The following is a 13120-nucleotide window of genomic DNA, read 5'->3' on the forward strand; positions in this document are numbered from 1 at the left end:
TATTTAGATATAAATGTGATTGATACTCGTCCCCACGGCGTTAAGCTTCCTTAAGCCGCCGCGGGAGCCGCTCGCTGCCGATCTCGCTACCGATCCATCCATAATATTTTGAATCCTCCGTCTGAAGTCGCCTAATTAAGTGATCATTCGGCACGAGTAAACAATCGGGGGAGGGGTGCGTGGGGGGGCGATGGCGCTAATTAACGGTGGCTGGAACACCGAGAGGCGGTACGCGAGATGTATTAACGACGTTCGTTGTGAGACGTTAAGACGAACGCGGAGTAGAAGGAGCTCATGGACGAGGTGGAGCCTCCACCAGAAGACTCTCAGATGACCTCATTACAATCCGAGCGCAGCGGGACGTCTGCAAAATGTCAGAGGAAAAAACAACAAATGTCTTCATTGTGTATTCAGACATTCTGAATACAATCAAGTGTTTGTTTCCCCCCCCCGCTGTGCTTTTAAAATGTCTAATCGTCTAATCGTCCGTGCCTGAAGGCCCCCTGAAGTCACAACGCTCCCCCCAGTCGGGTCGCGGCTCCACAGTCGGCTTATTAACAAACGTCGTCGTCGTCGAGCCCAAACAAACCTTCGGGGTTCTTTGTTGGAGCCGGTGGGAGGCTCTCTGGCCGTCTCCTGGGACCCTGACACACTTTCACGAGGACCCGAGACCCCCGAGAGGCCCATATGTCACGGGGCCTCCTAGAAGTGACGATACTAAACGGTTTCACCAAAACACGACGTGATAATAAATGTCCTGGCATGACCGAAACAAATCAACGGTTTGAGGTTTCACGGCATTAATTAGGACGAAACCTCCAAAAACAACAACAAACTGTTGTTTTTAATACGTGGACTCTTCAGAGATACGTTAGCTAACGGCATGCTTTATTATAAAGTGTTCAGAGATACGTTAGCTAACAGCGTGTCTTATTATAAAGTGTTCAGAGATACGTTAACTAATGGCGTGTCGTATTATAAAGTGTTCAGAGATACGTTAGCTAAGGGCGTGTCTTATTATAAAGTGTTCAGAGATACGTTAGCTAACAGTGTGTCTTATTATAAAGTGTTCAGAGATACGTTAGCTAAGGGCGTGTCTTATTATAAAGTGTTCAGAGATACGTTAGAGAGAACTTCTTCGTGAAGCACTCCCCTTCCAATTAATTTCTTCTCATGCACGATCCTCTGCATCAAATACTGTATTGACTCACGGGTGTGCGTTGCAGAGATGAAGGTAATGATCTGATGCCGCCGCCCATTGGCAAAGAGGCGACGCAAGATCAGATTACCACGATCGCGATCGATTGACAAAATGTTTCGCAGAATTTCCTGAATAGAAAAGAAATAATAAACAACCTGATTGTTGTCAGATCCGATTTCTAAAGTGTTCTGATTCAAAGGAAAGGAGCCGATAAGAAGCAGGGGATGAAAGAGGAGGAGGAGGAGGGTGGAACAGTCAGTTTTGAAGAGCGTCTGGGTCGAACAAAAGGACGTCGGCCAAGAGATAAGGAGGGAAAGGTGGTCCGACGCTCGGAGGACAAACAAAGAGAGAGAGGAACGGAGGTGAAGAGACTTCAGATGGGATGAGGATGAGCAGATACCTCAAACCTCTTCTAGAAGACGAGGTGTAGTCTTAAACAGACTTTACACTTGGTTTGTTAACTGCTGTGAATGTGTTTTACCCCTTTTTTACTTTAAATAAAAAACCTTCCTGATCGATTCCCTGGTGGCCCGCGGTGGAACTGCAGCTGCACTCCCTCGCCCTCCTGAAATATGTCATTATGTAACAATTGTTACTCAATATTTTTTTTGAAATCTGTTGATTTTCCAAACTCAAAGATATGCAATTGCAAAATATAGACATAAAAAAGAAGAAAACTACAACAATTTCTGAGGTCCGATAAAGATTTTCAAAGAATATGAAACCCAAAGAACTTCTTCCTTAGAACTCGTTTGTTTTTGTTCCTTCCAAACAAATTAAACTGTTTGCTCCCCCGATACCTTTACCCACTGTTAGCCCAATCGATCCCCCCCCCCGACTGCCGGGGGTTCCTCCCGGGCAACATGGCCGCCTCCTGCTGCGATGACATTTGTAGCTCCATTAACCGCCTCCCGCCACCTCCGCCTCCCGAAGCCGCTTCCTTTCTCCCATTCGGGCGCCCGATGCGTCGCTTCAAAGGCAAAAAGCTTCAGCCTTTTTAAAAAGCCCAAACAAACCCCCCCCCCCCTACCTACCCCCCCTCCACCACCACCATCACAACAGCCTCACATTTTAATAAAAAGCTGCTGCACCGGAAAAAAGGAGTAGAAGAAGAAGAAGAAGAAGAACAAGAAGAAAGCTCTGTGATGAACCCCGGAGACCTCCGGCCGTTTCATTTACAGTCGGAGAAGAAACGCAGATGTTTGATTGGCTGAGAGAAGTTCCCCGCCACCTCCTGCAGACTCCTGCTGACAGCCGCCATCTTGATCTTTGCTTTCATGTCTCTCTCTCTCCTCGGCGTTCCGGCCTCCGACCGAACCGCTCGCTTCTTTTAATTAGAGCCGAGAAGAGAACGCGTCACTTTTGACTTCAACCTGAAATACATTATTCAACGTGACAGATAATAAGATCTCTGTGTACCTGCTGCACATACGAGCCTCCGGGTTGAGGCCACACACAGAACTATAGATATATATTTCTTCATATTTATATTATATATATATATATGAAGAAAAAACCCCGGAAATTGCACTTCTTGGATCTGAGAGATGAAAAGTCAATAAAAACTGAGCCCCAAAAAGAAGTGAGAGATGAGAATGCCGGAGGAATCGGTGTGCAAGGGAGTTTAAAAACAACACACACACACACACACACACACACCTCTGAGATGTGCCGGAGCAAACAACACCCACGAGACGGAGTGATGCACTAACAAGCCCTCCTCTCCTCCCTCCTCCCTCCCTCCTCGCCTCCGGGCGCCAGACGCATCCGTCCGCGGGGGTCGAGCGGCTGACGACCGCTCGGAGACGAGATCCCGGCCGCGTGATTGGGCCCCGTGGAGCGATGCAGCCGCCGTCTGCCGTGGAAACGGGAGCTTTTCTCCAGGATTGAGAATTGCGAAGATGAGCTCGCTGTTTATTTTTTAAAAAATTGGACAGGAGGCACCAATGAGCTGCTCCACGGAGCATAATATATATTTATAAATATATATATAGATATATAAATAAAATGAATCCCCGCCGACGGCTCGCCGTTTCAGACACGGTGCTTTATTTCAGCCGTAAAGATGAACTAACACTAAAGTTCACATGAGCCAACAGACGGCTCTTGAAGCCGTTCTCACAAACGACTGGCGAGTTGCAGATAAACGAGCAAAGAGGGAACAATTAATACATGTAAAATAAAATCTATATTTATAGTCTTTGCTTCAAAATTTGTGGGTACAACAAACAGTTAATTCACACTTCTACGCTGGTAAGATATCAGTATCCTAGAGGTCAACAGAGGTCATAGAGGAACTTTTTTTATAATTATCTGGTTAACAAACCACAGAGATCAAAGCTCTTCAAATAATTGAAAGGAGGAGATTTTAAGTTTGATTACAAAAGAAAAAGCTGATCTGGAGTCTGTGGTGATGAGCTGGCCGGCTCCTCCTCCACTGATGACATCACCGTGGCAGACGGAGCACAAAACATATCATCTCCAGCGCGGTAAACAAAACCAGACACACAAAAAGAGAGAGAGGAGCAGAAAGAACGCGACGCAGCGGGAAAAGAAATAAATAATGTCCTCCTAACGAAAAGTCTCCAGAAGTGTCTGGAAGTCATTAAAGTGACGCCGGCGCCGGTTTGACGGCAGCGTTATTGAAACTGCGTTCGTCTGGAGTCACATCGGGAGATAGCAAGTACAAAGTTTGAACTGTGAGCCGCCGCTGGGTCGGAGATTATTACACAGAACCGTCTCACGGAGAACGTTGGAGAACCAGATCGTACTGCTGGACCCTCTGAAGGGAGGGGGGACACGGGAGAACCAGAACCAGGACTGGGAGGGGCAGACTGTCGGACCCTCGTGCTCAGAGACACTACCACTTTAGTCCACAGGGGGCGCCATAACCAACACACAGTGAAAGTTTCTCTTGGTTGCTTTAAATGCATAAGTTACATCACAAAAGAAGGATGAAATGACTCGACCAGCGGCCTCCTGGGTGAAAGTCCTGTGTTGGTTTGACCCGTCCATAAACCGCCACCTCCTTTATTCCACGTCCGTTGCTCTGATCGTCTCCTAAAGACGTGGACGGGCGTCTCATGCAAACAATAAAAGGTTCCAGACGCCGACGTCACCGAGGTGTTCACCTCTCCATCTCGTCTGAAATCTCGAATGTCCCCGAAAAACAATGAAAAAGGAAAGTGCTGTGCAGCCAGCCGTGACCTCGGGCCGCGCGGCGCCGCCGTCAGTCCGAACGGTCAGAGACCAGATGCGCTCCTCGCCGCTTAACGAGGGGAAGTGCTCGCCTTATTGGAAACCGTGTTGTACCTTTAATATTTTATAATGCACTGAGTGAGAATCAAGGATGCAGAAGGCCGTGCGTCCAGTGGGCGACCTCAGCTGGGCAAGGTCGTCCACTGGCGGCTTGCTGGTACACGCGTGTGTTTATCCACACGCAACAGGGCGAAGGCGTGACGAAGGTCCTGAGCTGCTTCTCTTCTCTTCCTCCGAAGAAGATGCAAAAAAGTAAAAAGGCTGAACTGGAGGAGACGAGGGCAAAGGAACCCGAGTGGGGACTCTTAAAATATCCTTAAACTAGGGCAGCGCTCGGCTCAGGGTGGCACGCGGAGAAACCCGAGTTACATAAACCGACATGTGATGAAGAAGAAGAAGAAGGAGAAGAAGAAGGACGAAGAAAAAGAAGAAGAAGGAGAAGAAGAAGAAGAAGAAAAAGAAGAGGAAGGAAGAAGAAGGACAGAAAAAGAAGAAAGAGGAAGAAGGAAAAAGAAAGAGGAAGAAGAAGGAAGAGGAAGAAAGAAGAAGAGGAAGGAATGAGTAAGGAAGATGAAGAATAAGGAAGAGGAAAAAAGTAGTAAAGGAGGAGAAGAAGAAAAAGAAGGAAGAGGAAAACATAAGTGAAAAAGGAGAAGAAGAGGAAGAAGAAGAACAAGAAGGAGAAGAAGAGGAGGATGAAGAAGAAGAGGATGAAGAAGAAGAAAAAGAAGAAGACGACGAAGAAAAGGAAGAAGAAGAGGATGAAGAATGAGAAGAATCCTGCGATGTTGATCGACCGTGAAGCTCTTCCCTTTAAATGTCTGCGTGCCGTCATTAGAAGCGACTTCTCCGTCTGGAGTACAGAATATAATCTGAATATAAACTGAATATAATCTGAATATAAACTGAATATAATCTGAATATAAACTGAATATAATCTGAATATAAACTGAATATAATCTGAATATAAACTGAATATAATCTGAATATAATCTGAATATGAACTGAATATAATCTGAATATAATCTGAATATAAACTGAATATAATCTGAATATAAACTGAATATAATCTGAATATAAACTGAATATAATCTGAATATAATCTGAATATGAACTGAATATAATCTGAATATAAACTGAATATAATCTGAATATAACCTGCGGCCGTGGAGCGCCGGCGGTGAGGTTCCTTCATGGCCGTCTGCGGCGAGGGATCCGAGCGGCGCCGCTGCAGATTGTTAAAAAGTAAATTGTTGCGTTTCGATTCCTCCGCGGCTCGTAGAACGACTTCCTGTAATGAACCGGCCCGGCACAAAGCGAGCCGCGCCGACCCACCCGTCACCATTGGCTCACTATGTGGCGACGGCCATCGGACGGATGGGGCCCGGGGGACAATGGAGGAAGCCCCGGTGTAATCTCACGTGAGTCACGGAGCTCGGCGTGATTCACGAAGCGGCGCCGCTCGCTGCCGTGGCGACGGAGCCGAATGAGGATGATGACAGATCAAAGGAAACGGCAATGAGCCAAAGAAACGTGGTTAGAGCTGGAGATCCAGGAACAATGGCTGCCGCTTGTCTCATGTGACTCGGCTCAACGAACCGGAGACGAACGATGTTTACGTCTGATTACCTCGTTACGGTTCGGCCGATGAAGTGTCTCCATCCAGGAGAACGTGAGGGAACGTCGTAACTCCGGTTCTCCAAGTGAGGAGAACATCGGCATCCACCTCAATCCAACGTTTTATTTTTTGGGATGTCAGTCCTCTAAAAAGGACTCCTCTGGTTGTATAGAAGTCAATGCATCATGTGTTAAAGCTGCATTCTCTCTAGTGACCACCAGGGGGCGACTCCTCTGGTTGTATAGAAGTATTTCCTTCATGTGTTACAACTGCATTTTCTCTACTGACCACCTGGGGGCGACTCCTCTGGTTGTATAGAAGTCTTCCTTCATGTGTTAAAGATGCATTCTCCTTCCTGACCACCAGGGGGCGACTCCCCTGGTTGTATAGAAGTCAATGCTGCATGTGTTCAAGCTTCATTCTCTCTACTGACCACCAGGGGGCGACTCCTTTGGTTGTATAGAAGTCTTTCCTTCATGTGTTAAAGATGCATTCTCTCTCCTGACCACCAGGGGTCGACTCCTATGGTTGTATAGAAGTCTATAAGTCATGTGTTACAGCTGCATTCTCTCTAGTGACCACCAGGGGGAGACTCCTCTGCTTGTTTATATTTTTTGCCCCAATGCCCCATCTGGCTTTGCCATTGAGGAGGCCGACCTGGTCCAGTTCAGGACCCAGCCCAGCAGCACTGAGACCAGGTCTGGACCAGGTCCATCATCATACGGATCAGCTCAGATCTTTGGTCGTTCATCACCGGTCTGGCAACCGAACACCAGATTTCTGAGTGGTACTGAATCAAATGCACCTGGGTCTTAAGAGTCCCGGTCCTTGAACGCCCCTTTACCCCAGACGTAATGGGAACGCTTAAAACTCCTCAGAGGAGAACTGCCGGCTCAGCGATTCTCACTCTAAGCTTTTTGAGTTGTTTCCCTGCTCCCCGCCCTCCTGCTCAGGTAAACCCACAAACCACCTCAAGCCATCTGACCGTGAAGGATTTATTTTCTCCGGCGGTGTTGAGAGGAGCGGTCCTAACCTCCCAACCCCCCCGCCATGTTTTTGTTTATTCTGACAGCCACTCCCGACAGGAAGCTTGTCAACGGGCTGACGTGGGAACGCCCGAGGGCCGCACGCCGTCTCCGGCGCATTAACATGCACGAGGCTGGCGGCGTCCACATATGTGCACATCAAATCTAACCTCCCTCCAGCCCCGCACACTGCAGGTGTTGCCATGGTTACCGCATACAGACCCATACAGCCAACCTCTTTCATTAAAGCTGGCTTGTGTTATTCAGCTCCCCCCCCCAAATCTTTACTGTATTGGTTCTTCCTCAGCGCCCTCATGTGAAACGCTAAGAGACGATCTGCTGAACGAAGTGGAGCTGAACAAAATGTGAATTAATGTTGTTGGTATTGTGCGACAAATGTTCTCAGCACATTTAGAATAAAAATTGAGTTCAGAAGGAGTGAGTGGAAAGAAGGCGACTCCTCTGGTTGTATAGAAGTCTATGCTTCATGTGTTAAAGCTGCATTCTCTCCTGACCACCATGGGGCGACTCCTCTGGTTGTATAGAAGTCTATGCTTCATGTGTTAAAGCTGCATTCTCTCTCCTGACCACCAGGGGGCGACTCCTCTGGTTGTATAGAAGTCTATGCTTCATGTGTTAAAGCTGCATTCTCTCTCCTGACCACCAGGGAGCGACTCCTCTGGTTGAAGGAAGTTGTTCCTGAAGCACGATGACGGCATCAGACCATGTTTCTTAATGGTTATGTATTGCTCAGCGCTCTTTAAGGCCGTATCCGGACCGCGGGCCGTAGTTTGCCCACCCCTGGTTCAGAGCGTGGATGGAGACTCTCGAGTCGAAGGCTGCGTTTTTTGGAAACGATCTTACATAATGACGCTAGAAAAGAACGTGTCTAATATGGGAGGAAGCGGAGAGAAGCGACGTAATGAGTATTTGAGTTATTAATTCCGTGGATATCAGAGCAGAAAGTAGGCCACCAATCCCGACAGAGCGTCACGGCATTTTCTAAACTGGCGAAACGGAGACGCTCCTCTTTGCCGTCTCCGACGCGTCGAGGAGGTCAAGTGTTAAACATGTCTCCTCTCGGAGTGAATCTCACTTCCTTCCCCTCAGATCTGATCAACATCCTGGAGAAGCCTTTTTATTCTCCTCTGTGACACTTTAACGGCTGAAATATAAATCGCAGGTGCGACATCGCAACTCATTTTAAACCTCGCCGCGACGGCATCGGAGTGATCTGCAGACTAAATGTGAATGAATATTGACGTTACGGCAGCGGTTGGTTTTATCCTCGGAACGGTAACAGACAATTAAAAAGTCTCACAAGCGCTCACACGTGAGTCTCTGAGAGACCGAAGTGTTTGGCGGATCTGGTGGAGCCAGCGGAGCGTCTGCTCACCTCCTCTAATCCCTCCCACAACATATTTTAATCACTCAGGAGACGGTTTTCCCCTGTTAAGCTGCATGTGTTGTTTGTCGGAAGGGTTCCTCCCGTCGCCGCGGCGCCTTCTCCCGAAAACTAATGAACTCATCAAAAAATGTGACTTTTCATTCGAGATCCCCGCTGACTGCTCGGCTAATTGCATTTCCCGCCAAGAAAACACGTCTCCTGCAAAAAAAACACTAAATCTCTCGGAGTTATATTATATATGGGACAAATAAATAACAAATAATAGGACATAAGACAAACTAGAAAGAGAAATGAACAAAAGAAAATGCATTTTCTCTGCTGACAACCAGGGGGTGACTCCTCTGGTTGTATAGAAGTCTATGCTTTGTGTGTTAAAGCTGCATTCTCTCTCCTGACGACCAGGCGATGACTCCTCAGGTTGTATAGAAGTCTATGCTTCATGTGTTAAAGCTGCATTCTCTCTCCTGACCACCAGGGGGCGACTCCTCTGGTTGTATAGAAGTCTAGAGAATGACTCTACTTCTCTCTTGATGTATTCCCTCAATAAACATTGTAAACATGAGTTTATGTCTCAGTCTCTAGTTTCAAGTCTTCTTCTATACAGCATGATGTCATCATTTATACTTTATGGTCATTTAGAGTCACACAGACCATAAAGCAGGGGACGCTTTAGGGGCGGAGCTACAGGTGATTGACAGGTCTCTACCATTGACGTATATGACGTCTCTACGTCAATCCTCAGTCCAGATATGGTCACTTCGTGTCGTGGACGCTTTAGGGGCGGGGCTATCAGATGATTGACAGCTCTCTCTACCAGAGACGTATACAGTCACTTCTGTTAATTGGTTGCAATGAGGCAAGATGACGAGCTCGAGGCTTCACAGCGTCAGTCCACCAACCAACGGGTGACGTCTCGATGGCTACAACTAGATGGCTACGTCTCGATGAATACGTCTAGATGACTACGTCTCGATGGCGACGCCTCGATGGCTACGTCTCGATGGCTACAACTAGATGGCTACGTCTCGATGAATACGTCTAGATGACTACGTCTCGATGAATACGTCTCGATGAATACGTCTAGATGACTACGTCTCGATGAATACGTCTCGATGAATACGTCTAGATGACTACGTCTCGATGAATACGTCTAGATGACTACGTCTAGACAATAACCACCCCGGCCACAAACTGTTCACCCTTCTACCGTCAGGCAGGCGATACCGCAGTATCAAGTGCCGCACAAACAGACTGAGGGACAGCTTCTTCAGTCAGGCCATCAGGCTGCTGAACAAGGACTGAGACCCTCATTAACACTATACACCAGAACATATTCTGTGAATATCTATGGCCATGGTGTATATTTTATTACATTGTTTTATATATATATATATTGTATGTATATACATATATATATATATATATTGTCTCAAAAAAGTGTATATTTTATTACATTGTTTTATATATATATATATTGTCATGATGTATATTCTATTGCATTGTTTTATATAAATATATTGTTAATACTTTCTTCTTTTTGTGTGTGTGGATATTGTATAGTTTATTCTCATTCTTATTCTTTTTTTCGTCTGCTACTGCTGTCGGGTGTTTTGCACATAAGAATTTCACAAACCGATTATACTTGTATAAAAGGGGATGTGACAATAAAAAAACTTGAAACTTGAAACTTGATGACTACGTCTAGATGACTACGTCTAGATGACTACGTCTAGATGAATACGTCTAGATGACTACGTCTCGATGAATACGTCTCGATGACTACGTCTCGATGAATACGTCTAGATGACTACGTCTAGATGACTACGTCTAGATGACTACGTCTCGATGACTACGTCTCGATGAATACGTCTCGATGACTACGTCTCGATGAATACGTCTAGATGACTACGTCTAGATGACTACGTCTAGATGGCTACGTCTCGATGGCTACGTCTCGATGGCTACGTCTCGATGACTACGTCTCGATGACTACGTCTAGATGACTACGTCTCGATGACTACGTCTAGATGACTACGTCTCGATGGCTACGTCTCGATGGCTACGTCTCGATGAATACGTCTCGATGACTACGTCTAGATGACTACGTCTAGATGACTACGTCTAGATGACTACGTCTCGATGACTACGTCTCGATGACTACGTCTCGATGGCTACGTCTCGATGGCTACGTCTCGATGAATACGTCTAGATGACTACGTCTCGATGAATACGTCTAGATGACTACGTCTAGATGACTACGTCTAGATGACTACGTCTCGATGAATACGTCTCGATGAATACGTCTAGATGACTACGTCTCGATGAATACGTCTCGATGAATACGTCTCGATGACTACGTCTCGATGAATACGTCTAGATGACTACGTCTAGATGACTACGTTTCGATGGCTACGTCTCGATGACTACGTCTAGATGACTACGTCTAGATGACTACGTCTCGATGACTACGTCTCGATGGCTACGTCTCGATGGCTACGTCTCGATGGCGACGTCTAGATGACTACGTCTCGATGGCTACGTCTCGATGGCGACGTCTCGATGGCTACGTCTCGATGGCTACGTCTCGATGAATACGTCTCGATGGCGACGTCTCGATGGCTACGTCTCGATGGCTACGTCTAGATGGCTACGTCTAGATGGCTACGTCTCGATGGCGACGTCTCGATGACTACGTCTCGATGGCTACGTCTCGATGGCGACGTCTCGATGGCGACGTCTCGATGACTACGTCCACGTCTTATATTAAGTACAACGGGGAAAGGAGTCTTCAACAGGCCAAACAAAAGAAAATCATCCCTTACTTTTGATGAATACCTGAAGGAAATTAAATATCTGAAAGAGAATCTCGCACATAAATCGCCTTATTTGAGTAATTGGAGACACGTGGCGTGCGAACAACAGGACACGGAAGTTTCAAACGCAGTGAGAACAGAGAGGATCCATCCATCCATGATTGTTTATTGTTTTCAGCCCTCACCGTTTTAAACTTAAAAGTTCCCACTGGCCACCGGCAGAGCGTTGGCGATACTCCGCCTCAATAGCGGCGCGCTGACCCTCATCAGGCCTCTATTCCCCAGCCGTCCGGCTGCAGCAGAGGAACCAGGTGGGACTCATAATCTTTCACTTGTTTTAAGCGAACAAAAGAAACCTGATGAGCGAACGAGAGGAAACGACATCTGTGCACAGCGGTGGCGCTCGTCGGGTGGTGGAAGGCGAGGATGTACGGTGGTTAAGTATGAATCACTTTTTCATAGACACGAGATGCACAACAACAACAAATATATTTTTCAAAAGCACAAATCAGATTTTTAACCTCACAGCTGAGATATCGAAAGGTGTAATTGATGCTGTTGGGAAGAGAAAATACGATTTAATGTGCTGCCGGGACAGTTTTCGAGATGAATTACAAAGTTTTATGAGCCACAATAATCAGAAACCTGTCAGAAAAAGGGGTTTAAGGATTGATCGTGTTGTCTCGCACCAATAATGTGGTTTCTTTCTCAAAACGTGCAGAAAATGAAAAGGAGGGATGACAAATTAAGTTTCATAAAATATGTGAGAAGCTGGTTTTAAGCCTCGAGTTATGGAGAGAAAAGGTGACGGCTTTTATTATGTACTGTGATATCATCAGTAAAAAATGCCTCTTCTCTCAATATAAAGTACCATTGTAAGAGATTGGAGACACGTAGCGAGCGAACAACGGGACACGGAAGTCTCAAACGCAGTTAGAATGGAGAGGATCCATCCATTCAGCCTTGGTGGACATATTAATGTGTACGCCAAGAATAAACGTCTCTGGCAGCAATTTTGAGGGTATATAACTTCAGAAAGGCTTGAAGCTGGAGGGGATTTCCACATATTGACCCAGGGAAAACATTACAAACAACATGGAATCCTTCGAGAGGTCTTTTTAATGTGCCAATAGGAGGATGTTTAGCTGGGGAACTTCTGTAGTTCCTTTTTGTTGCAAATAATGCAAGAAAAATAAAAGAAGTCGCATTTTAACATAAGTTTTATGGACCGAAATAATCAGAAACCTGTCAGAAAAGGGGTTTAAGGATTAATCGTGTTGTCTCGCACCAATAATGTGGTTTCTTCCTCAAAACGTGCAGAAAATGAAAAGGAGGGATGACAAATTAAGCTTCATAAAAAATGTGAGCAGCTGGTTTTATGCCTCGAGTTATGGAGATAAAAGGTGACGGCTTTTGTTATATACTGTGGTATCATCAGTATAAAGTACCGTATTTTTTGCACTATAGGGCGCACTAGATTATAAGGCGCACTGTCAATGAATGGTCTATTTTCGATCTTTTTTCATATATTAAAGCGCACCGGACTATAAGGCGCATTAAGTGGAAAAAAACCAGTCAGATAAGTCAGTCGATCAAACTTTGTTAAACGCGTTCACAATAATTCTCAACATTATTCAAACGTTAATGAGCGTATTCACAATAACTACCAACCTTATTCAGTTGTAACACGTAAAATACAACACAATACACTCACTTTTTCAGTTTATTCCTCGTCCACAAATCCTTCAAATTCTTCATCTTCAGTGTCCGAGTTTAACAGTTGGGGATTACGGCCAA

The 13120-nt window shown here is 45.9% G+C and overlaps 1 protein-coding gene across 6 annotated transcripts in view; it reads right to left on the reverse strand.

Moving 5' to 3' along the window:
• Window positions 1-13120, reverse strand: part of LOC130188379 (protein shisa-6) — a 68307-nt gene that overhangs the window by 23392 nt on the left and 31795 nt on the right. Inside the window, exon 4 of one of the 6 annotated variants that reach the window (XM_056406715.1) lies at window positions 8837-8851. The exons of the other annotated variants lie outside the window; for them this stretch is intronic. Coding sequence (XP_056262690.1) covers window positions 8837-8851 — 15 coding nt within the window. The remainder of the gene's footprint in view (window positions 1-8836; window positions 8852-13120) is intronic. 6 annotated transcript variants of the gene reach the window in all.

This window comes from Pseudoliparis swirei, chromosome 23 (genome assembly GCF_029220125.1).
Source record: "Pseudoliparis swirei isolate HS2019 ecotype Mariana Trench chromosome 23, NWPU_hadal_v1, whole genome shotgun sequence".
Classification (NCBI taxonomy): Eukaryota; Metazoa; Chordata; class Actinopteri; order Perciformes; family Liparidae; genus Pseudoliparis; species Pseudoliparis swirei.